General features: G+C 46.3%; 1 protein-coding gene across 8 annotated transcripts; it reads right to left on the bottom strand.

Moving 5' to 3' along the window:
- Window positions 1-123: 123 nt before the first annotated feature.
- On the bottom strand, window positions 124-26,340 carry TPM3 (tropomyosin 3; the record flags this gene model as incomplete). 8 transcript variants are annotated; one of them, XM_080916141.1, is made up of 10 exons in its annotated part: window positions 26,116-26,338; window positions 25,202-25,327; window positions 13,481-13,614; window positions 12,755-12,872; window positions 12,591-12,661; window positions 11,191-11,266; window positions 10,497-10,559; window positions 10,282-10,351; window positions 9,288-9,366; window positions 8,246-8,450 (listed from the first exon to the last, which is right to left on the bottom strand). In XM_080916141.1, the coding sequence occupies exons 1-10, from the start codon at window positions 26,230-26,232 to the stop codon at window positions 8,447-8,449; spliced, it is 858 nt and encodes a 285-aa protein (XP_080772267.1). In that variant the 5' UTR covers window positions 26,233-26,338. The 8 variants fall into 8 exon arrangements, with proteins under 8 accessions (XP_080772271.1, XP_080772268.1, XP_080772273.1 ...); XM_080916145.1 differs by lacking the exons at window positions 8,246-8,450; window positions 9,288-9,366; window positions 11,191-11,266 and adding exons at window positions 124-1,448; window positions 11,881-11,956 and having other exon boundaries at window positions 26,116-26,340; XM_080916142.1 differs by lacking the exons at window positions 8,246-8,450; window positions 9,288-9,366 and adding an exon at window positions 124-1,448 and having other exon boundaries at window positions 26,116-26,339.

Raw genomic sequence — 26,340 nt, 5'->3', positions numbered from 1 at the left:
TGTTATTTTTTTCTGTGTGTTTTATGTTAAATCTGTCTGTTGTCAAAGACATAGGATCTGTAAAGCCCTGTGGAGAAAGTGCACTTCATGTAATAAAATCAAGTAGGTCTGATCGTGGAGGGACTGGTTCTTTATTCAAAATGTCTCTTGTCAATATTCAGTATCAAAACAGTTGCACTACAGGCTCCCTTTCTCCGGTCAGAGGAGAGCACAGACAAGCCAGGAATCTGCAGGGTGCCACCTGACAGGCTGAGAAGAAACCACCTGAACATGGCAATTGGGTGGGGACACTGGGGACATTTGAAAGATCACCATACCATTTGCCCATAGACTGCAAAGAATTGACAGCCAATGGATTTTTCAAAGTAACCCAACCCCCCAAAAAAACAAAATTTCAAAATAATATAAAATTTAAAAAGTTTTTTTTTTTTTTAAACATAAGCTATTCAAGATTTCTCCAGCACTGACTGATACAAAGCACAATGAGATGGCACTTCAGAGACAGCAGCTTCAGGGAAGGGCGATGAGATGACTTTCATGTGGCTAAATCAGTGGCACAAACATAATTCTCCTTCTCTGTCTCCCTTGGGGGCAGGTGAACGCTAAGAGGTCACCACAACACTAAGGGGCAGCATGATCTGCTTTTGAACAGTTGGGAAAGGGGTAGCGCTGGGACAAGTCTGGGCTCAGGGCTGGGGCTGAACAGTAGCACGCTTGCCTAACATGCATGGGACATGGGACCCTGGGAGGTGGGGGTGTCTCAGACGTCTTCCCGTCTCATTTGGTCACATCTGATGGAAAAAGTAAAAACTAAGCTGAAAACCTTCACAGCCCGGAATGTTTTTTGTTTCTGGCTAACTTCCTGGGACCCTCCCTCCCAAGTTGCTTGGCTAAGATTTGGTGCGGAGCACCGAGGTCTCCCACAGTGGAGCCTGCCTGGGCTCTGCTGGCTCTCAGTAAGGCAGGCCCATTCCTGGGTTTCTCCTCCACGGCGAGACAGCAGCCATTAGGCTAAAATGTACTGCTCCAAGCTGCAGAAATGCTTGGAATGTTAAAAATGGTTGCTAAGATAAAAAGATGTCACACTGTGCATATCACAACTGCATTGAGGACACTTTGCGTTGTGCTCACATTCCCTTAAATATTGTTCCCAAAGGTGTTCAGCCCCTCCAGTTCGAACCCTGGGAAAGAGGCTGACACAGTTTTATGAAAAAAGACAAGAGGGGTAGAGGGGGTAGCAGGAGGGAAAGCAGCCTTCAGTTAAAAAGATCAGCCATCAGTTTCAAGGTCAGCTTCAGGGAGGCTGGCCTCAGGCGGAGTCAAGGTCAGAGGGAGGAGCGGCCGCAGGGCAGGGATGGGGGAGGTCTACATCTCATTCAGGTCCAGCAGGGTCTGGTCCAGCATCCTTTGTGTACAGAGATGCTCCTCTTTGGTGCACTTCAGCTTATCTAATGGGAATAAAGAAGAGACGTTACAGAAAGTTCCAACTTCTCCCCACTTTGAGACTTGTTTCAGTTGCATGAAAGGTACAGAAGGCAGCTACCGCACCCCTGGGTTCTGTGGGGTCTCTGGCTTGCCAGTTGAAGCCAAGGTCTTTCTCTACTGCCTGGGGGAGGGAGCTGGGCTTATTTGCCATTTCCTCTCCCTCCCACAGGCAACCACAAGGCTAGATAAAGCTTTCAGTCACAAAAGCATCTGGCAGAAAGCACCAGGCACCCACCCACTCTTTGGCTCGGTCCACAGGTTATTACCTACTTGAAATGCTACAGTGAAGTGTGACCTCTGCAAACAAGGACAAAGATCAAAATCTCAAGTAAAGAACACAGGATCCTCCAACGGTAGGTAGTTTCTTCAAAGTGGAGAGGGCAGGAGTCCTCAGGTTTAAGTCAAGAATACTACCCAGACGAGTTCTTGTAAGTAAAGCCCCACTGAGATTTTAGCAGAGTTATCAACAGAGCAGACCCAGACAGTGACTTACAACTAAACACAAAAGTAGCAAGAAGGAAAGTATCAGGAAGAAAGCCAGTGGCAGGACACCAAGCATTAACCTGCTTAGCAAGTAAACCACAGAGCTTCAGGGAAGGGAAGAAAACACGCAAATCCAGCCCATTTTCATACCACACACCCTTCTCTCCCATCCCTGCTTCCACCCAGTCAGAGGAGCCCATGGCTGGGCCTGCAGATGAAACCGTTACAACATCTTGTCCAGTCAGTGTTTTTATTGTTAGAAAATAACCATGCAGGTGAGCAAACCCTACAGTCAGTGTACAGGTGAGAGGGCTGTAGCTAAATCTCCCAGGCCTCTTCTTCATTACCCACAATCTCTTCTACAATAGAAATAGCCCCTGCAACTTGCTGGGGCTGCCAGGAAAGCAGCAGTAGTCTAGCTGCCCTCATTAAAAAGCAACTTGCTTAGGGCGAGCAGTAACTTTTAAAAAGGCAGTTAGCATTTTGCTGGGTCCAGGTCAGTGGTGTGGGTTTACTGGGCAGCAGAAAGCCCTGCCCGTCAGTCACAAAGACCGTGCAGCGTTAGCTTCAGCTCATTAGAAAGCAGGCGGTTTCGCTCAAGTTGGCTGTAGAGACGCTCTGCAGCAGCAACAGAGAGGGGAAGAGGAGGGAGAACGGGAGGAGAGAGAAAAGGGGAGGTTAGTAGAAGGTAGAGGCAAATGTGTCTTTCACCTAGCTGGTCTATGTAACACGCACCATTTGGCAGCAGAGTACAAGGGCCCAGGGCAGGAAGAGTGAGGCAGTTGGTGGAAAGACCAACAAGGAATACAGTAAGAATTTCAGCTGAAGGACCATTCTGAATGTGAACCCACACTTCCTTCACAGCATCTATGCCTGTGGTAGATACAGTGGACTTAGAAAGAGGCATTCAGCCAGGAGGGCTTGAAAACCCAAAAAGAACACTCTGCATAACGATCTCACCCACTCTGATCCTTCACTTTCATACTTCACACATAGTGCAACATAACAAAAACACCCTAAAGTTCTCCCCAATTCATGTTCAGGTTCCCCCTTTATGTAAGAAACTCAATCTATTCAAGTCAGCAGTATACCCAGCACTTAAGGATATAAGCTAATTATGACCACTATGGCATTAGAGAGGTGCTCAGAGTTTAGAGCCCTGGATGCTCTTCTAGAGAACCTAGGTTCAATTCCCAGCACCCACATGGCACCATAAACACCTGTAACTACAGTCCCAGGTAATCAATGTCTTCTTCTGGCCTCTGCAGGCACCAGGCATGCATGTGGTGTACAAACAAAGACAGTCAAACACCCCCCATAAAATAATAAAATACAATTATTTAAAGAATATTATATTATCTCCTTGCCAAAGATGTTCAGATTCCAATCAGGCCAGTGAGATGTAGGGAAGCTGGAGCTTGTGATAAAATTAGAGTTCTCTCTTGCTTTGAATATAAATGTGATGTCCAGTACTATGTATTTCAATCTTAAGAAAATCTTTAACTATAGTTAAACCAGAGGCAGGAGGATTCATAGGCTATAGTTACTCATCAGTGGCTAGACTTGTTAGGTATAAAAATAAATCCATACCACCAGGGTTTTTTTCCTTATAACCTAAAACATTACTCCAGTGTACATTTAATCCACTGCCTTTACTTATGAAGCATGAAGATTTTAGACTCTACCCATAACTCCAACAAGACAGGTTCTTGTTCTGTTTCGCTGGCTCACCTCAAACCTGATCTTGCAGCTACAGCCTCCCAAAACAACTGAGATTACAGGTGTATACCACTACACCTAGCTGTAGATAATCCTAAACCCAGAGATATAGGAAAGCTAAATTACTCTCGGTTCACCCTACTATCAATCTCTGAAGCTCAGGTGACTTTTTTTTTAAGTTTTTTTTTTTTTTTTTAATTATATACACTGTAGCTGTCTTCAGACACATCAAGAGGGCATCAGATCTCATTACAGATGGTTGTGAGCCACGATGTGGTTGGCTGGGATTTGAACTCAGGACCTCTGGAAGAGCAGACAGTGCTCTTAACTGCTGAGTCATCTCTCCAGCTCTGTTTATTTCCAAGGCAGGATCTCACTAAATAGCTCTGGCTATTCTGGAAATCACTTTAGACCAAGCTGCCTCCCAACTGCTGGGATTAAAGGTGTGTGCCACCACACCACAAGACTTAAATATGGGAATTTGTAAAGGCATGCTTGGGGGAGGGGGTCTTTTTCCCCCAAAGGTTATGTGTCTTGGGCTGGCTTCAAACTTGTGGAATCTTCCTGCCTCTGCTTTAACAATAGTTGTATGCCTCTATGAGTGGCCACAGGTAAGCTGTCACAGAGATGTACAGAGGACAGCAATATGCTAATGTGCTGAATCTTTCCGTGTGTACAAGAATTACCTATGCTACACGACGGGGGTAGTCAAAAAGGCCCTAGAGGCTTGGTGTTGGGTGTTTGATTCAGGAGACATTCTTGACACATAGTAGGCACTCAAACTCACAGCTCTCACCCCTCACACTGTTACTACAGCTATGTCTCATCCACATCCAACCTGGTTTGATCCCCACTCGAGTCTTTAGAAAGAAGGTTAAGTCGACTTTATTGCCTAACAGAATTAATCTGAGGACAGAGCTCCCTAAAATCTGCATTGTTAGAAACAGTTCTGTTTCTGAGCTTGAATTTAGCTTCTAAGTAATTGTTTCTAATGAGTAAAACATCAGGTTCAGATACTAGTTCATTAAAGCTCTTAGTTTCTGATAGCACCAAAACAGGGCAGAGTGGAACTCCCTGGCTCTGTTCTGGCCATCTCCAATCAAAGAATTCCAAAGCTGGGCCAGTAAGACAGCTCAGAGGACATTAGCTGTCAAGCCTGATGACCTGAGCTGGGCCTCTGGAAGGAACCAGTTCCTTCAGGTCCTCCTCTGAACTCCATATGCAAACATGCGTGTCATATCATGCATGGGGGGGGCCCACACTCATACAATTAAAAAAAAAAAAAAAAAACCCAAGGAACTACAGTGTGTTCATGGGAAGAAGCTCCATCACTTAGGTGCCAGGGGTCCAAACACACTGTTCCTCATTCCAACAATGGCAACAAGGAAAAAAAAAAACCCTTCATCACTCTGTTGGGTGGTATCAAGAAACAGGAGAGCTCTGGTGAAACCAGAGTGTGAGAAAAAAGAGCCAACCTCACAGCAGTCTAGGTGTATCCTCACTTTTTCTTGTAGAAAGCACAAGGAACCCTGTGGCACATTAGGTAAACAATCAACCAGTGAGATACATATATGTCTCTAACTCCTGCCTAACACCCAATAGCTCTAACTGTTCTGAGCAGTCTCACAGGATTTCTTAAATTTAAATGAATTCTATTTATTTAAAAATAAATAAAACTGAATTCTAGCCTCACCACAAGTCCTGTTTAACAGCCACAGAAACAAGTGGCTGTCACACAGAACATCAGCAGCCGGATTCTACTGGGCACTACCACTCTAAGGTGTATTTACTGCTTTTCTTCGTCCACCATTGACCTCTCTGTCTCTTGAACATGGACGGTATCTGCCTCCTGTTGACCCCAGTGCTCCAAACATACCCTCAAATAACTTCCGTATGGACGCCCACCTCACTTCCCCTCCTTCTCAGTCTGTCTGTTGGAGCAGAAGTCCACTCAGCCCTGAGTCATTCTCTCTACCCCCCAAACAAGTGCATTTGACTTCCTGCCCAACTAAGCTTTTCTCTTTATTTAACCTTTTCATATCTGTGCATGTCCATCTTTTCTTTTTAGTTTTCCTTTGAGACAGTCTGTGTAGCACTGGCTGCCCTGGAACTAACTACGTAGATTGGCCAGCCTCTGCCCTAGTGCTGTGACTAAAGACACGGACCGCCATGACTAGCATCTTTATGGTTCTAAGATGTAACTTAAAATGCTTGCAATACCCTGGATTCCAAAATCTCTCAGCCCCGCCCCTCCAAGCCTCAGGATCTTGCTCTGACCTCCACACCTGCCAGTTTCTCAGACATACGCTTCCCTTGCTTCCTAAATCCCAAACCAGGACATTACCTCCCTACATCTTGCTGTGCATGCCTGGTACCCAGCACTTTGGAGGCTGAGCTGAGAGGATTGCTGTGTCTCAGATTAGCCTGGGCTACACAGTGAGACCCAGGCTCAGAAAACTAAACAGATAAATCTGCCACCTAACCTAGCATTTCCCAAAGCACAGCATATTCTTGGTTAGTTATGTGTGTATGCTACTGTTTAAAACATTCTTGGGGCCACACACATTGCTAATGTGTTCTCAATCCAATATACACATACACACACACACCAAATATGCTATGTTTTAATTAGAAAAAAGTTTTTTGTTTTGTTTTTTTGGGCGTTGTTTCTCGGTATAGCCCTGGCTGTCCTGGGACTGGTTCTGGAGACCAAGCTCGCCTCGAACTCGTATGCCTGCCTCTGCCTTCTAAGTGTTGTATAAATAAAAGCATGTACCACCCAGCAAAAAAAAAAAAAAAGAATCTCTATACTGGTTGGCCCAGAACTTGGTATGTAGACAGGACTGGCCTTGAACTCAGAGATTCATCTGCTGAGATTGAAGGCATATACCATCACACCCCACCTTGTTTATTTTTGACCCAGGGTCTTATGTAGTTCAGTGTGGCCGTGAACTTTTTGATCTTCCATCCTCAGTGTCCTGAATGCTGGGTGCCCACCATGCCCAGATACAACTTTCGTTCTTCTCATACACAGCCTTGCTCACAAACTCCATCAGTTAAGAGACAAGGACCAAGCTGCACCGCAGCAACCACCCTGCCCCCAACCCTCACAGCCACTGTGCTCTTCCCCAGCTAAACTTTCTTACTTTGTTTTTCTGTAACTAGGATACTGAGGATTGACTATCTCAGTATTGACTGCATTCTGCTCATTAAAAGCCAATCTTAGGGCTGGTGGTGTAGCTCAGTGGTAAATGCTTGCTTAGAAGGCTCTGGGTTCAGAATTCCAAATCACCAAACGCCATGAAGAAACCTCATCTAAACTCGGCACAGTCAGTGGTACCCGTCTTGAGAGGCAGAGGCAGGACTGGATGAGCTGCAGGGCAGCCTGGGCATACTGTGAGTTCTAGGACACGCAGAGCTAGTGTAAAATTCAAAAGGACAAAGCTCAAAAAGTCCAATTTGGGGGTAATCATGAAACCAGTGCCCCTCCCAATTAGCACCTCAAACTTTACTATTGCAGCTAACACGGCAGCCTTAATGTTGGCCTTGTCCTTTAGATTCAGAGCAACCGTGCGCAGGAGTTTCCTCAGCTACACTGTGTCTATCAGGACAGGATAGCTAGAAAACACCAGGACCTGCCAAATAAATCAACCTCTACTCAGTCTCAAAGGCTATGTGGCAGGAATAGTGTAGAGAAAGGAGTCTGGCTTGGTAGAGAACCTCTTCCTTCCCTTTCTCTGTGGTACTGGGGTTTAAATTTAGGGCCTTGTGTACACTGGGTGACACTCTCTCCCCAGCGACTGAAAAGGAGTTTTAAATATGCACTCTGCTAAGAAACTGAAATACTATGCAGCATTTAGCTGTGATACCAAATGTATCTGCTGTATACACTGAACAATCTGTGAAATGTTGAGATTCAATTCTATAATATATAACAAGAATTTCACTAGTAGAAATTTAATAGTAAGTCATTACCCTTGTGTATGCGCTGTCTGAAATACCAGTGACTGTTTATTTTTTCCATCATTTGCCGTGCATTTCTGGTCTCACCTCACCACAGAACACAGTAGAACAAACAGCAGCAGCCTCAAGTGAGTGAGAAAGGTTTAAAGACGAAGCACCCATCGATCAAGGACCCAACCCACCATGCTACACGTTCTGCTGTGAGTTGGGATGATAGAATTATTCAACTGTAAGGATGGACTGAGAGTGCAGCGTCTGAATCTCTGGCAAAGGGACAGAGAGTAGTCGGAGATAATTCAATGGTTTCTGACCCTACTGTACGTGAGGGGCTGAAAGAATGAAAACGCCCAGGTGGACTATGTACAAAGTAAGACTTGAGGAATAGCACCGGACTTCCTACCACGAGGAGCCTTTACTGGTCACTCCGACAAGACTTCCATCAGCAAGTTTATGTGTCAAGAAAAACACACACACAAAGTAGCTTTGATCATACACAAGTCAGAAGAGAGGAAGCCTGTCCCCACATCACAACGGCAGGGCTCCTTTTGTGCAGCAACAGCTTTGTCAATAATACAAATGCAGGAGGGCATGAGGCTTCTGGCAGCTTAACATTTTAATATGGGGGGGGGGAGTGTGAAAGCAAATATGTAAATTGCTTTGTGCCCCGCCCCAGGCCCTCCAGTCTTAAGGCTGAGGGAACCAGCGAGGCTGACCCAAATGGAATCCAGAGCGAGTGGGGTGTTGGGTTCCCCAAGGAAAGGGGGTAGATCCAGAACAGAGCAGAAACGGTGACAGTTTATCTGTATGAAAAAGGACACTCCAGGTGAGAAGGGCTGGCTCAACTGAGGCAGCGGCTTAGGAAGAAGGAAAAAGGGCAACAGAGCAGCAGGAGAGCCAGACCCATAGGCCGCAGCTCTCGCAGGTTAGCACTAAACAGGTCCACAGCAAACAGGTAAAGGCCCCCAAAACTTTTGGTGCTGTTTACTGCTTGGCTTGCTTTGGGACTCAGCTCAATTCTTAAACTGGCTGCTTCTCACCCTGGTTATGTCCCATTAACTTTAGGATCAGGGCACAAATCAGGATCTCTACACATGACCCTGCCAGTTGATCTCCAGTTCAAGAGATCCCGACTGCCTACGCCAGGATCAACAGGATCAAGGGTGAACGCCACCAGTACTGTTCTCTTTTGCTTTTGAGATTCTGTCTTGCCATCCAGCATTGGCGGGCCTTGAACCTGCACCAATCCTACCTATCTAGACAGCAAGATTACAGTGGTGTTTCACCATGCCTAGCTTTGAGAAACCAAAGTGAAAACTCAGCTCGAAGGAGAGCTGGGCACAGTGGCATATGGCTGTCACCTTAGAGGTTGAGGGTGAGTCAGGAGAATTTGGAGTCTCAGGGCAACATGATTTATATAATTAGGCCCTGTTTGAACTAGATGGGAGAATGAGAGAGAATACAAATTACATCAAGATTAAAAGCCTCCCCAGGTTCTGCCGAACAGATAACCAGCACCAACAATGTTAGCAAGTGGGTGGAGGCTGCAGATTCAAGGACAAAACCCAAGCACAGTCTGCAAAGCCACACCCTCACCCAGGAACCAGGATCCCATCCCCACTCTGCTGCCTGATAGTTACATAGAGGTCATGTCATTGAGGGCGTGGTCCAGCTCGTCGCTAATGGCCTTGTACTTCAGTTTCTGGGCATAGAGCTCATCTGAACAGGCACAGGAACCACAGGGATGATGGAGGGGATAAAGTGAAAGGTATCAGAAGCAGATGAAGAAAGGGAGTCATTAGAAAATAGGAAAAAATGTGACTACAGGTCTAAAACCAGGAAGAAAAAAAAACAAAAACCAAAAAGCTTTTATGGGAAAAAAAAAAAAAAAACTGTTCTGGCAGCCATTTTGAATCTACTTTCCCCAATGGCCAACAGTACTTCCTGATGTCTCTTCAAATCACCTGCAGAAAGAACTGAGACCTGAACATGTGCCAGCTACTACAGGCACTCAGGACTGCTTCCACCCAATTCTGAAGCAGAGACCACTTAAGGAAGACAGACAGGGAGAAAGTGTACAGCCTTAGTGACTCTTCTCCGATCTCTCAGGGTGACTGATCCCTATTCATGGTTCTAGGGCCACCTCCTCAAACCCTTTCAAAGAACATCCAGTTACTGTATCAAGGAAGTTCTCAAAGCAAGAGACTTGTTTCTTTGTTACATGGACTGACTGTTAGGCCTGTTCAGGCTGAGACAGTGGTGTTGCTTCCTGCAGGTGTCACCCAGCCTGAATGACAAAGACCCAAAGCCCATTAGGACAGCAGGTACAACCTCACTATCTTCTAAAAACTATGGCTTCCATTTCAGCTCAGAGTCAAGATTTAAGATATTTAGGATTACTAAGTTAGAGATAAACACGGCCATTACATCTTTTCAAAGGAAGGATAGCAGATTCCAGAAATAAGTAGTCTGGCTGAAGGAAAAGATTTAAGAATCCTGACGTACTTTGCCTAGCTGAAAAATCAGGACAGGGCCATCAAACATTACAAGTCACCCATTCTCTGGTGAACAGACACAGGCTCAAGATTAATGGGCAAGGCCTTCCTCTCTCACACTCCCTCGCATGATCCATACCTTCCAAGTCGTCAATGGTCTTTTCCAGTTTGGCTACCGATCTTTCAGCAAACTCGGCACGTGTCTCTGCCTGAGGAAGTATAACAGTCAGAACAAGAGATGGTTATTTCGTCCCCTCATGCCTCTAGGCCATTTAGAACCAAGGCCACCAAGGCTCAAGATTAATATAATACAGTGTTTTCTATCTTTCCATGTGGGTCAGCCCCTCAGCTCACCTCCTTGAGTTTATCAGTAAGAATCTTTATTTCTTCTTCGTACTTGTCTTCTTTTTGAGAGTACTGTTAAGAAAAGTAGAATACAAATTTCAGAGTAGAAACTGTCTCACAGACAGCAGCCATATTATTCTTACATAAGCCATAGACATTCTCCTGGATTTGATTTGGTCCAGTACTAAAAGTAAGGACCAGTTTTTGACAATGGGTCCCAAGACCCAACCATTTCCAAACAAAACTTGCAGAGTAAAACTCTACCAGGACCCTCCCTTGCTTTTGTTAACAGTCCTAGATTTTGATCTTATTCCTACCAACTGAAAGTATTTTTCCTTTCTCCAACTTAACTAGCAGGAATCTCCAGTTAAAGCATTCCCTTTTGATGGTTAAGTGGCAATCATCTATCTTGACTGCTACAAGGTAGGGCTCAAGAGCTGGCGCTCTGTTGCCCCCTCCGATGCTCCTCATAACGAACTTTGAGCACAGCAGTATCAGCTCAAGGAGCACAGGACTCCACACTGCATCCGGTTATTGAAGCAACGGGTGTACATAGGAATTAGCATTAAACTACACTCTGATGGAAAAAGGTGGAAAGGAAGAGAATGATTTTCACTGGATTACATGGAATGGGTTTGTCTTTCATTAAGGGCAGGGCTGATCCCAAGCCCCAAAGCCTGTCATCTTCACAAACCAGCCCTACCTTCTCCGCCTGAGCCTCAAGAGACTTGAGGTTGTTGGTGACATTCTTCAGCTCCTCCTCCAGCTCAGAACACTTACTGTGAACATTTAAATACCACAGGAGAGGAAAGGGGAAAGAGGAAGAAATAAAATAATAAAAAAAAAAAAAAAAAAGGAGAGAGACACACAGATGTGAATTGAACCTATGTGTAGAGAGAGCTGGGCTGCATCTCAGGGAAGAAAAGTTTCTGGGTAACCTGAGCAAGTATCAACCCTCCTCCCTCTACCAAGGATCACGTTTGCCAGGAGCTGGCCTTCCTGCGCTCGGAGTGTTTGGCTCTGATAAAGAACACTTGAGAGAAATCACTCACTATCAGGGAAAAATTAGGACTGCTACTTGGGTGTGGATGTGGGGACAGATGCCCAACCTAAATAACCCCCCGAATCACCCAGGAGAGGCAGAGAAGCAACTAGGAAAGGAGAGATGAGAGATGCCAAGTAAGTGGAGAGGAAGAGTGGAGCATTCCATGGAGAGATGAGAACGCATTCAACAAATCGACTGGTGGAGGGAGGCAGCTGCAAAACCAAACCAAACGCAAAGAGACCGCAGCACGCGCACGCGCGCGCGCGCACACACACACACACACACACACACACACACACACACACACACACACGGAAGCTCTCCGTGCGTGGGCGTCGGGGTTAGTACCTTTTCTTCAGCAGCACTCAGACACTTCAGGTTCTGGTCCATCAGTCTGATCTGCTCATCCATCTCTCGGCAACGGCTGTTAGTGACAGTCACGGGGATGGCACAAGCCAGGTTGTGGGGAAAAGGTTAAAAAGGGAAGAGCAAGAAAAAAAAAGCCGCAAAATGGGGTGTGGGGTGGGTCAAAACAACAAACAGATGGGAAGAAAACACCACCATGGTCATGAGATGTCATGTGTGGAGGAGGACGGGGAATGCAAGGCTAGCGACACAGATACTCTCCATGCTGACTTTGTTACACAAGGCCAAGCTGGTACCAATGGGCAGCAGGTGATTTCTCTAAAGCCTTTGCTCTCAAGTTCCCAGGTAGACTGACAAAGTGTGTAAAACCAGAGACCTGGTCTGAAACCAGCACAGGCCAGGGAGGAAGAGACTCCAGGTGGAAGGTCCTGACAGGCTCTTCCAACGAGCTTTTTGCCATTAGTCTCTATGTCCCCACGATTTGAGAATCTCCCTAAGAATAAGCAAGCCTTGTTCCCTGTTACTAGTCAGGGTAAGAGAAAGCCCAAAGCCATTCTTAGAGACTGAAAGTGCTACAGAGGACCACCGCCCTCCCCGGCCTGTTTAACAAGGTCAAAGGAAGGCTAGTTGACTCGGAGTTAGTACCCAAGCAGGCAGGATGAGCTGACAAGATCCGGAGACAGAATACTCACGACTCTGCCAGCTCGGCACGTTCCTCCGTGCGTTCCAAGTCTCCTTCAATAATCACCAACTTACGAGCCACCTAGAACAAAAGACACCAGTACAGCTCAAGCAAGTCAGAGCGATGGCCCCTCGTGACTGTCTTTGCAGAGCCTGCACTGCGGAGGTGACTAACCTCTTCATACTTCCTGTCTGCCTCTTCTGCGATGTGCTTTGCTTCCTTTAGCTGGATTTCCTGGAGTTCCATCTTTTCTTCATCTTTTAGAGCCCGGTTTTCAATCACCTTCATACCTCTGCCCAAAACAGAACGAAAGATCGGACAGAGAAACGACATTCAGAGCCAAGCGTCAACTCCATGGCAAGCACTCAAAACCACACCCTCTGAGTCCATCCCTGTTTGCCACCCAAATGGAAACTCAGTAACGCTTGAGCACCTGTACCATTTAATTAAAAACTTTTTCTTATAAAACAAACAAATGAGGGCTAGGGATAGAACTTCACAATAGAGCAGGTGCCTGGTGTGTGCAAGGTCCCAGTTCAATTCGCACAGTACAAAATAATACCAGTAACATAAAAGCACCATCATTTAAAAAGCAGGTCAGGGGCTGGGAGTATCAGTCAGTGGTAGAGGATGTGCTTAGCACAGAAGGCAGATGCTGTGCTCAATCTGCAAAAACAAAAGCAGGTCTAGACCAGGATACGGTGGCATAGGCATGCAATCCCTTTAGACCATGCCTCAAACAAAACAAAAAAACAGATCTAGTGGGCAATCCAGGTCAGAACCACTATCAAATATATTGTTTGCAGGGCCAGGGATGGAACCCAGAACAACTCAGGCCAGGTAGGCGAGGGCTGCTGCCCTCAGCCACCCCGCTGGCCTATTCCTTTGGAATTCACCTACCTCTCACTCTCATCAGCAGCCTTTTCCGCTTCCTCCAGTTTCTGCAAAGCAGTGGCAAGGCGCTCCTGGGCACGGTCCAGCTCCTCTTCAACCAGCTGGATCCTGCGGTTTAAGGAGGCCACCTCAGCTTCAGCCTTAAATCAATGGGAAATGGAAAAGAACCAACTTTTGGTGAAAAGAACCAACCATGACAGAAGGCTAGACCTGACTACCATGAAAAACCCAGTCATGGGGCTGGAGATGACTCAGAGGTTGGGAGCGCTGACTGCTCTTCCAGAGGTCCTGGGTTCGATTCCCTGCAGCCACATGGTGGCTCATAACCATCTGAAGTGTGATCCAATGTCCTCTTCTGGTGTGTCTGAAGACAGCGACAGTGTGCTCACATAAATAAATAAATAAATCTTAAAAAAAAGAAAAACCCCATCATATAAGTGAGATAGATCCTGTCTTGGCTGAAATGCTAAAAGATCTAACATACAGGATTATTAATTTTTCTCCTTTCCTAAGAACTCCTCTTTGTTCTCTATGAAATGTCTTGCTCACGTGAACTAATCTCATGTAGCCCAAGCTGGCCTGAAGCTGCCATATAGTGCCTCCCAAGTGTTGGGATTACAGGTATGCACCACAATGTTGTTTATGCTGTTTGAGGGATAGAACCCAGGGTTTCATGCACGTCAGACAAGCACTCTAACAACTGAGACATACCCTCAGCCCTGAAAAGCATTTAAAATTCAGTTCCTTATCCAGACAGTATCATCTTTTCTCTTCTGCACTCAATTTAAATCCCAGAACCTGTAAGTACCAACAAAGCCAGGTGAGATGACACACCTTCAATGGGGCATGCAGGAGGTGGAGGCAAGTAGGTCTCCGTGAGTCTACCTAGTGAGATCCTGTCTCAAAAAAGCAACTAGGAGACAGACCTCTCCTTTAATGACAGATACTTCTAGCTTTTAATTCCAGATCCTCCCAAGTGGCATAGACCAGATACTTGACATTTATTTCCATCATTTTATAGTATTCATATGTACTAATTTAACTTTCAGTTTAAGTTGTTGACCTTGTGATCTCCTTCCCCGAACACACCAGGAAGATGACCAACTAATGCCTTCCAGACAGCTTTCCAGACAGGAAAGGGAAAGGATGCAAGATTGAGATCTCTGGGGCTGGAAAGATGGCTCAACAGCCAAAGGTACCAGATGCCAAGGCTAAGGACCTGAGCTCCATCCCTGGGAACCACATGCTAGACAAAGAGAATGAGTCCCCACAAATTGTCCTGACCTCCACACACACACACCCAGTTCCCTGTGCACACTCATTCACACCCACTTAAAACAAAATGAACTGGGATATTTCCCCCACACCCCGCCCCTTCAGCGTGTTCCCTTACCTATGGCCATGCCTCTGGCTGGCTGACAGCCGTTCTATTCCTCTAACAACCTCCAACTAAGCTTCACTGGCCTTCAGAACAATTCCTAACAGTAATTTTTCCAGCTTTCTATACAAAGCACAAGCTCAAGCCCCAGCAAGTGACGACCTGGCTATGAGTGAGAAACAAACAAAAAGACATAGCTAGCATACTGTCATAGTCTTGTAGTGTTCTTGTAGATGGGATTATACATGGCCACAAGCCTAGCACTCTGGAGCCGGAGACATAGGGACCATGAGTTCAAGCCCAACATGGGCTACCCAGAAAGACCCCCTTTCTTTAAATAAAAACAAACCACCCCAATTTAAGATGCTACTATGCTGGTGAGCTCTGGCTCTCCTCTCCAGCCCAGATTGTGCCTGAATTCTATTACCCTGGTTTCCTCTTAACAGTCAAGGGTGATAGCAGCTGAAGAATCTGGGCCATCAGCCCTATGGGGAGGGATATAACTGCATAAGATTCCTGCAAACAATCAGGATTAGAACAAAAATTTCCACATACAAACACAGGAGAGTGGAGAGACTGGGAAAGGAGGCAGGAGGCCAGGATACAGGAAAAGAAGATTGAGAAGTCTCCAGAAATCGAAATTCCTAAGAAACCGTTTGTGTTCCCAACTGTACCGTTCAGAACACCACAAAGGCAAGCATTCTCTAGTTCTGTCTCTTCTAGGAAAACAGATGTCACAGATTTATCCTCACAAACCCAAGGCCAGCCAGTCCAGAGCAAGCCAAGCTATCAGACCAGGGCTGCGACACACTCGACAGTACTTACCCCTTTCAATGACGCAAAAAAAAAAAAAAAAAAAAAAAAAAAAAAAACCTATGAAGAATGTAGCCAGAGGGACTGGAAATATGGTCCAGCAGTTAACAGCACTCTTTGCTCTTACAGAGAACCCAGGTTTGGTTCTCAGCACCCACACAGTGATCCAGAACCATCCATAATTCCAGCTTCAGAGGCTCCTAAGCCCTCTTCTGGCTTCCATGGACACCAGGCACATACGTGGCCCATATACATACACCACACAGGCAAAACATTCACACATATAAAAATCAATAAACCTAAGGGGGGACAATTAAAGAGAAAAATGCAGCTGGATCTGCAGGAAGTGCATGAAATGTTAAGTTCCTTTCTAGCTCCTAGTTACCCAAACTGGAAAAAGATAACAGGCTATGGGGGCAGGGTATAGTTTCCATGGCAACAAGCTGGCTCTTAGCACTTTCTCCTACAAAACAGCCATTTACAATTGAATTCTTCACATGGGTAGAAAAAAAAAAAGAGGAAGAGAAAATACTTGGTGCTCTTGTAAGAGCAAGTCTGGGTTAAAACTAGAACCAAAGATTCAGGAGTCCCAGCACAAGCTTCTGACACATTAGAGGGTGGTAGGTTCAGAACAGAAAGTTCTACTTCTTCCTCTACAGCAGAGCAGTTCCCTTTACAAGGAAACAAAAGGCTGCGAAAATCAAGATCTGATACTCCCTGCAAAGGAATAGGAAGAGAGCTTACACACACCACTCAGGTCAGCTGGTCACTCCAGGTCCTGGGGCAGGCTAGCCAGGTTCTAAGAAACATTACACTTAATGTTGTCTCCCCCCATTATTCTAGATTTTACCTAATGCCCAGTAGAGCCTGCCTACTTCCCCACAATCTAGAGGATACAGTGTGAGGTCTTCCATTCAACAATAATAGGAGTCCCCACTGTTCGGGAGGCAAAATCCTGGTGGTGGAATGCAGCAGCCATTTGTTCATATTAAAAGATGGCGGACAGCAGCTTTGGCTATGACAGTTTAGTTTAAGTGCTGCAGTGGGCGGCCCACCTATGCAAGCCTGACAATCTGGGTTTGATCCTCCGAACACATGTGATGGTGAGAATGGACTCCACAAGTTGTGCGCTGACCAACACAAGTTATGTCACACGTACTGACACACAAACATTTGACGGATACTCAACAATAATTTTTTTTAATGTGAAGAGGCCCAAAAGTAAGGAGCTGGGGGCTGGTAGGCAGAGGCAGAGCAGGGCCAAGGGCAGACGGGAGAAGTCTAAATCTGGCACTCTGCCACACTGGGGTTTCCCTATTTAGATAAAAGTCACAGGTGTAATTCATAGCAGAGATAGTACTAGAGAAGCCAGGCCGGTGCTGGAGAAAGGACCGCTGTGGCCAGTGTCCACACATGCCTCTCCCAGGGAGCTTGTCCTCAGGAAATGTTACCAAGGGGGAGGACAGCTGGGGATTGGAGTTATCAGCTGCCCCAGAGTCAACAAAGGTGGAGTCTAGGCAGAGGCAGTAGAGCAAGGGGCTGTTTGCCTCTCTGGGAGGAGTGTGCTCTGACATAGGGGCAGAGAAAGGCAACCAGCAGTCAAGCCAATCCAAACTTCTAACACACAGAGATCACAATCTTTATGTGTCCACCAACACATAAACACACACCCAAACATCCCAACCCCCTTCAGAGACCAAGAATTGAGGCTCAAAGTTAGAACCTGTGCTCAATGTCCCCTTCCCTGGGTGGTACTTCCAATGTTTTAGAGCACAACAAAAGGAAAAGTCAAAAATACTATGGAAAACTTGGGGGGGGGGGGAAATGTTTTTTTTAAAGGGTAAGACGAACTATTCACTTAAAAATTGTTAAAATGGGAGCTAGAGAGATGGCTCAGTAGGTAGAGCTGCTCTTGCAGACTTTGGCACTCCAGACCATGGTGGGGGCGGGAGGTGTGCCCACCATTACCTGCAATTCCAGCTCAAGCGGCCCATGCACACATATGAATAAAATTAGAAATAAGAAAGAAAGGACGCAGTGGAGACACAGGCATGGCAGCTGAACACCGGAAGAGACTATTCCAGAAGGCAAAGCCCGTGCAGGTAAGTTCTCATGTTATATACGCATCTTTTTATGGCTAACAACAAGAGCATTTAAATTTTACACTGTTACCTGTTGAAGCTTAGACGCAACAGGATGTAGTTGGACGGGAGAAAGTTTGTCTAGCACAAGGTCTGATCCCAGCACCACTTCAAAAACAATAAAATCCTCTTACTAAATACAAAGGAAATTCAAAATTGAAAGTAAAACTCCTCAGGGAGCTGTATTATAAAAGGCCCATCTGACCTCAAAGGCCCATCTGACTTCTCAGGTCTGGTCACCTTTAGCCTTAACAAAGGCAGCTTAGATTCCCATACAAAGTGGAAAAAGATATTCTACCAATGTAAGCAGGGCTCCACAAGGTAGTGTGGCGAGAGGAGCCTACAAAACCCACATTCCACAGTGGCCCTAAGAGAGGTGACTCAAGCACCCCCCACTTCCTCCTATGACTCTTCAGCAGAGGCTCAAAGTTCGAGAGTGCGGAAAGTCAAAAGCTCACAAAGATACTAGTTTCATCAATATTTAACTACCACCCTACTTCCCCATTCTGAGGACTTCCTCAGGAGACGGCGGTGAAATAGGCACATTTGGTAAGCCCTGAACTTGTGAACACACTCCCTCTTGTGGCTTATCGCCCCAGTCATCACAGAGAAGAAAGGAGTGCCAAATGTCACAAGGAAAGTGACCAAACTCTGGGGCAGACAGACATACCTAGCTACCCTAAAACCACTCCCAGGGTACCCACACTTAGACACCAGCCTAACACTCTGCAAAGCACAGGGCCAATTCCTTCCACTGTGCTCTCCATTTTCCCTCCTCAAGACTTCCTCATCTCCACAGCAATCTCACTAGACTTGAGAAGCTGCAGGCTAGCCAGGGGCGGCCAAGCAAGCCCACGGGAATTCCAGCGCTTGGGAGGCTTCGGCAGGAGGACTGCTGGGAATACAAAGGGACACCCTGTCTCAAACAATCACACTGGACGCCTAGGAAAGGGTGACGTGAAGATACGCTCTGTCATCTCTGTGCCCAGTTATAAAGCATTTTGAACATTAACATGGGAGCTGTGCTCTCCTTTTCCACACTCACCCCTTTTGCCCCCTCAAAAATAGTTACTCCTCAGATGAAAAGAAAAAAAAAAAAAAGACAACAAAAGCAAGAGCAATGAAGAACGACAGAAAGCCGCAAGACTTCTTTTGCATTGGGTCTAAAGCAGAAATCCATTCACCCCACTAACACTTTCAGTTGAACAAAAATCACTGTACTGGATAGCTGAAAAACAGCCGAAATCACTAGTGCCACTCACTAATCTGTCTCCAGCCTCCAATCAGTCAGGAACCTTGAAACTGGCATGGCATGACTCTGCTATACACTCCCTTATCAGCCAGCTTAGGAGAAACGTTCTAAGTCAAATTTGTACTGCTCACATTTCAGGTCTAAATCTGGCAGAAGTTCCTGCCTTCCAGGTCATGATGGGCAGGGCCTAGGAAGTTTGCTGGCTCCTACATTTGCTAACAACGGGAGGAGTACCATCTCCTCTCCCACTTCACAAGTGAGGGGCGGGAGTACCAGTTAGTTATAAAAGATCCCCCAAGCTCGAGGATGGGAGGTGGTGCTGTGGCCTTAAGCTCCGCCAGTAAGGGAGGGAACCGCGCTTCCTCTCAGCCAACTGCTGGCTCATTTCCTGAGCAGGAGGAGGGAGCGGAAAAGCTGCCATAGGCCAGGTCGGGGGCTTTCCGGCGGTTCTCACCTCCCACCCTCATCTTTCACAGGTTAGGTTCGGCCCCTCCCGGACCAGAGGAGCACTCACTTGTTTCTACCCCTCTGACCGGAAACCTCAAGCGAGAGTAAGAGGTCCCCACCCTTCGCAGAAAAGTGGGGGAGGGAAAGGCCTCTGAGCCCCTCCCCTGGCCGCGCCCGTCTCCGAGGGGACCAAATGAATGAGCTGGGGGGAAAAAGGGAGAGGGCAGCCCGCGCCGCGCGGGACTCGATTCTTTCCAGGGTCTGTCCTGCTCGCGCAAGCACTTAGTTTCCTCCGCACCCGCTACCGGGCCATGATAATCGAGTCCCACCCAACACTGGAGCTCCACGTCTAGTCTGGGCTTCCAGGGCTCCACAGCAGAGGGGTGCCGATCCCTTTCCCGCTGCGCCCCGGCTCTCCCGTGCGTACCTGCTCTCGGGCCCGCCTTTCTCCCTCCACTTCCCGCTGGAGGCGCTCGGCCCTCTCCTCCGCATCATCAGCCTGCTGCTGCAGAACCTGGATCTTGCGCTTTACCGCCTCGATGGTGGTGTTCCCGGCCATGGTTGCCTACCCAGCTGCTTCTGGAAATCGGGTTCCTACCTCCTCCGCTCGGCGTTGTAGCCGCTTTTCACCCTACTTCCGCCTGCTCCGCCCTGAAATACCGGAACTCACTCACCCGCCCGGATGTGACGCCGCCGCCACCGCGCGTCCTCCCCCTGCCAAGCAGGCGGGAACGCAGTCCACTCGTGGGGCAGCCGGCAGAAAGAGAGGGGTGGAGCCTCCCAGTAACCCTAGGCGACCACTCAGGGCGGCCTTTCCTTAGACCAGTAAAGGGGGGCGGGGTTTGGTAAGGCTACCATAGTAACTGAGAGGCGCTTCATTGTCTAGCCTCACCCACCAGGCTGCCTCCCAACAATGGCTGTCCCATTTACTAGAATGGTGCTGTCGTGAACACTTAACGCAGTTGACCGAGCCCTCTCTTATCCAGTGCCTCCCTACCACTGTGTCCGCTCTGCAATATAAAACATCCCATATGCTTTCACTTCTACTCAGTTTACGACAGACTCCAAAACCACGTTCTGAGACAAGCCTTTCTTAGAAGACTCTAGCCTTCATCTTGCAAGGAGTCCCAATGAGCTCCTTTGAAAATCTATTAGGAAAGGGCTGTGGATATTGCTCAGTTTTTAGAGCACATACGAAGCACTGGGCTGGATATCCAGGAGCACTTTAAACAGGAATAGTGGCTCATATCTGTAATCTCAGTACTTAGGGGTGGAGACAGAAAGAGCAGAAATTCAAGGTCATCCTCGGCTACATAGTGAATTCAAGGCTAGTCTGAGCTACATAAAACACTGTCTTAAAAATAAACCTAAAAAAACTATTGAGACAGTTCTCTCCCATTTCCTGGAAGTCAATACTGGATGGAAGAGATTGGCAAGTGGCATTCCATTAAGATCGGCTCTGAATTTAAGTGTTTTGTTTGAATAGCAGGCTTGTCTCCTGTAGCTTTTTTAGAAAGTCTGTAGGAATGAGCAGTTAACCTGCACCTACTTTGATCCCTGCAACGATTTAGGTCTTGGTAATTTAATATTCATGTACAACTCCTTTTGTAGACAAGATATTTACATCTCTATTATATCATTGGTGCAACAGCAAGATATAAGTATCTGGAAAACTGTTGTGGAGTTTAACCCCTAGATTGTAGTAATTTTCATTAGTTTTACTTTGGCTTTCAGGAGCTCCAAGGAGCTATTATATGAGTTAAAATCTACTTCTGCAAGCCCTGCAATTCAGGATTTCTGGAACCACAACTATAAAGAGATTTGTTTTCCCTTTGTTTCTCTAGGTTTTTTGTTTTTTGTTAAAATTCATTTATTTATCTTATGTGAGTGCTCTATCTGCATGTGCACCTGCATGCCAGCAGAGGGCATCAGATCCCATCACAGATTGTTGTGAGCCACCCTATCTTGTGAGGGTTTTGAACTCAGGACCTCTGGAAAAGCAGCCAGTGCTCTTCACCGCTGAGCCATCTCCAGCTCCTGCTTCCCTAGTTTTTGTTTTGTTTGTTTTATTTTTGGTTTTTGAGATAGTATCTCAGGAAGTCCTGACTGGCCTCCTACTCATTTTTGTGGCCCTGGTTGGTTTTAACCTCGGAATCCTTCTTGATCAACTTTCTTTGAGTTGAGATTGTTATGTGTGAGCGACCACACCTGTCTTTATTTCTCTGGATTTCTACCGCCTTCTCAATAACTAATAAAGATGAATCCCTCCTTTGATAAGCCTCTTCCATAGGATATGAAGTAGGATTCAGAACTGAGGATATTAACTTGAGGTTGGGGATTTAGCTCCGTGGAATCTCTGAGTTCAGCAAAACACTTACCGATCCCTATATCTTGTTCTAAGTCTCAGGATGTTTCTTTCTTTTGGGGGGGGGGGGTGGAGACTCCTGAACAATGAGACTATTCAGAAAAAAACAACTTGGACAAATAATAATTTTCTCAGTAGTGTATCCTGTACACACTGATTACTGCCCACCTCCCCAGGAACTAAGACAGAAGGCAAGGTTCTGACAGGCAGGGACATTCTTTTGATGGCCTAAGTATTTCTCATAAGAGGAGTTGTGGTGAGAATTTTTGTCATCTGAGTGCTGACCAGCAGGTGGCACTGTTGTACTTCCCTGAACCCTTAGACGGGCTCTAGGCCAACCAAAATTGAGACAACACCAAAATGCATTCCAGAGGCTGGTTCTTTTGTACAGATAATCTCTTCTTGATCTAGGGAAGCAGCTGGGTTGACTCCCGACAGCTTTCAGAGGCATGATGGATTGGCAGCAAGGAGACCAGCCAGTGCTATTGTTTTCCTGGTGACACACAATACAACATACCAGCAGGTGTCCTTCCCTGTCTCTTATTTCCTCATCCCTCCCAACACATGTTCCTAAAAAAAGGTGTTGTGACCCTTGTGTCCTGAGTCCCTTGCAGTCCTCTTTCCTCTATTTGTCCCTAAACAGCTTCTGATTTCATCTTGAATTAAGAGCATCTTATGTCTGGGATGATGACCTGCTGCACAAGCTCGAGGGACTGAATCCAGTTCCCCAGCACCCACATAAGAGCCAGCTGTGGCTCTGTGCATCTGCAGTCCCAACACTTGGGGGAGGGGTGGGGCACAGAGACAGGTAGATCCCAGGACTTGCTGACCAGCTAGCCTAGCTAACCTAGCTAAGTTCTGGGTTCAGTGAAAGACCTGACGCTGGCTCCAAAAACAAGGTGGAGGGATATAGAGGAAGACATCCAATGCCTACCTCTGCCTCCACACCCTGGCAGGCAACCACACACATATAAACAACACACACACACACACACACACACACACACACACACACACAAAATCTTACACGCAGTTGCACAGAATTTAAATATATTCTTCCTGTCACCACACTAAAGATGGCTAAGACTGCATATTTTGTGTATGTATATTTTGCTACAACATAAAAGTATAATAGTAGCTAAACTCTGGGAAGAGGAGAGAAAACAAGATTGTGCTGACCTTGCCACACCAGAACCCTCTCTTTGTTCAAGCAGCCCTAAAAGAAATCTCACACATTCAGGAAGGCTTCTCAGTGTAGACATGGAGAGCCGTTAGCCCTTTTTGTACTAGACGAAGCACTCTCTTTGTTCTCTACTTAAACCTCAGTGTTTCCCCGTTCCTGCTCTCCCAGCTCCTACAGACAGACACCCTCCTTGCTTTCTTGTTCTCTTTGACGCAAACGTCAGCAAGTTTTTAGTAAAGGGCCAGATAGAATGTCTGGCTTTACAGGTCATGTGGACTCTACAGCAATTATTTTATTGAGCAGAAGAAAAAAAAAACACTAGATAATATGTTCTAATAATACTTTACCGACAAAACCAGGCTGTGGCAGGCCTTAACCCACTGGTGGTACTTGAGAAAAGACACCTTTCTTCCTGTTTCTGTCTCAACAAATTTCCCCCCTCATTTTGGTTTGTTTGGTCCTTGTTTTGTTTTGTTTGAAACAGGGCCTCTCTATATAGCCATAGCTGTCCTGGAACTTACCATATAGACAGATCTGCCTGTCTCTGCCTCCCAGTTGCTGGATTAAAGGCATATATTACCATGCCTGGCCTATTTCATGTTCTTGTACATATCTATGAGGAGTACTTACTGAGCATGTGAGAAGGTAACAAATGGGGCAGAACTAGGAGGATTTAAATTTTAAGACAAAATTTTACATATTAAAATTTTTTAGCCAGGTAGTGGTGGCACAGAGAGTTAGCCGTTTGTACTGGACAAGACTTTTAGACACAGAGATTGTATTTAGTGCATCAGATTTGCATCACAAATCTCTGGTGTTGTGTGCTCTAATACTCAGGATCCGGAGCCTTTGAAAGTGAAGAACCAAAGAGAAGAGCAGACGCCTCATGGCAAAGACTGAATGTTAGGAACTTGTGATGAATGTGAGGACTGTTTGTGAGTGATCCACTCTGTCCTTTAAGCTGTTTTCCAAAACCAAATGTGATTTAAAATAACATCATTGGGCTGGAGAGATGGCTCAGTGGTTAAGAGCACTGACTGTTCTTCCTAGAGGTCGTGAGTTCAATTCCCAGCAACCACATGGTGGCTCACAACCATCGGTAATGAGATCTGCAATGAGATGTAATGCCCTTTTCTGGTGCGTCTGAATTATATATAATACATAAATAAATCTTTAAAATAAAATAAAATAACATCAGCTTCATGTTTTCTCCTCACTCTGAGAATGCCTGTAACTGACATAGTCTTTTTGCTGTTATTGTTGTTAAGATTTGTTTGGACTAGGTAAATGTAGCTGGTTGGGGGTTTGGATTTAATCCCCAGCACCCCAAATAAAAAATAAACAATCCTGTGGTATTTTCTTCAAAGCAAATGTTCTATATAGTCTCATATTCCTCTTTCGAGCAAGCATCAAGGTTGATGATGAAGGAAAGTGGCCACTAAACTGTAATAGGAGGTGGGTAAAAGCAATTAATTTTAGTCTTAAGAGGGGAAAAGCCTTAAGAACTATGCAATTTGTTCAGGGCCATAGAATAAGATCTGGGGGTACTACCTTTGCCTGCTTCTCGGCTTCTGTTATAGTTCACCCTTGATACCTCACTGCTCTCCTATGCACAGGGTTCCCTGTGGCATCTCTCTGGCTTAAAGGCACATGCCCACCTTGACTAGGACAAATAAATCCATACAGGGGCAGGGTCAGTGTGACCTCCATTTTCTATTGTGAAATCTAAGCCGGCATTCTTGGGTAATTGAGAGATGAGAGGGTCCCTATTAATACACACATGCACATGCCAAACAGTGTGCACAAAAGCTAAGTATGTGGCATGGGGGAGGAAGTGGATACCTGATAGCATGCATCTAGATGTGGAGGCCCCTCATCTGTCCAGGTTCTGGGAAAGGTCATTAGATTTCTGGGAAGGAGGTTCAATGGTACAGAAATGAGACCCACCCCTTCAGTGCTTAGTGTAGAACCCAGGGATCCATGCGTGTTAGGAAAACATGCTACCACTGAACTATGCTCTTACTTTCAATATGTCTTTGAGTAAGGAAGTATATTCCAACAGAAGAGCATGCAGTGTGTTGTTATATTTGGCATATATACCCAGAGTCTATGGGTAAGAAGGTGGGTAAGCCATCTCCCAATACTCACATCCGCTGCCTTCTTCTCGGCTAGCTCCAGCTTCTCCTGGGCATCCTTTAAAGCTTCAGAATACTTGTCCAGCTCATCTTCTGTTCCTTTCAGCTTCTTCTGCATGGTTGCTAATTCATCCTCTAGCTGTAGGAGCCCGAAGAGTGACACACAAAGACATAAATACAACCATGCATACTTGGACTCCAAGAAAGGGACGCTTCTCCAGCCGAGTTCCAGGCGTCAGGCTATGGCTTCCCCTCAGACCCTATAGTGTCTGGCCCCAAGATGACCAAGTCATTTGGAGCTTTCATGCAAGACTGTTGAATGATAAACATCTAGTGGGAAGATTTCTGTGATGTTACTGAGAGAGGGAGGAGGAAAAAAAAGATGGATCATGCTCTTACCTTTTGCTCTAGAAGTGAGACATTCTTCAAAAACATGTTCTGCTTCTACTTAAACCCAGCAGGCACGCTGTGGCTTTCTCAAGGTCATATGGACAGTCTAAAGGGGACACCCTAAAGCAGTGCTTCTCCACCTTCCTAGTGCCGAGACCCATAGTTCCTCATGCAGTGGAGACCCCCAGGCATAAAATTATTTTCATTGCTATTTCATATGTTTTCTGGTGGTCTTAGGCAACCCCTGTGAAAGGGTCTCAACCCACAGGTTTATAACTGCTGCCCTAGATGATCTGGGGGGGGGGCTTCATTGAGAGAGGCATTCCATCCACCCCGAAAAGAAGCTGGCCCAGGGGTCACTGCCTCTCCCATGAACCCCCTGCCCCTCTGGTTTTTCAAGACAAAGCTTCTCTGTATTTCAGGCTGCCCTGAAACTCAGCCTCCTGAGTGCTGGGGTTACAGGTGTATGTCACCACTGCTTGGGCCATCTCTGCCTTGCAACCAGCAAGTGAGAGAAAGGTCAATACCAGTACCGACCTGTTTGCTTCTTTCTTCTGCCTGCTTCTGCTCAGCTTCAGCTTGCTCAGCTCTGTCCAGAACATTCTCCTTGTCTAACTTCAGCATCTGCATCTTTTTCTTGATGGCCTCCATCATGAACTGTGACTGTCGGTGGGCTCACCTGTGAACACTGGAGAACTGGAGGCTAGGGTCAGAAAGGAAGGGCTGCCACCTGGGTCACCAAAGTTCCCCAAGTTTGAGCCT

The sequence above is a fragment of the Micromys minutus genome (assembly GCF_963924665.1).
Source record: "Micromys minutus genome assembly, chromosome: 4".
Lineage (NCBI taxonomy): Eukaryota > Metazoa > Chordata > Mammalia > Rodentia > Muridae > Micromys > Micromys minutus.
The sequence above is the reverse complement of the archived record's forward strand: the minus strand, read 5'-3'. Positions and strand labels throughout refer to the sequence as shown.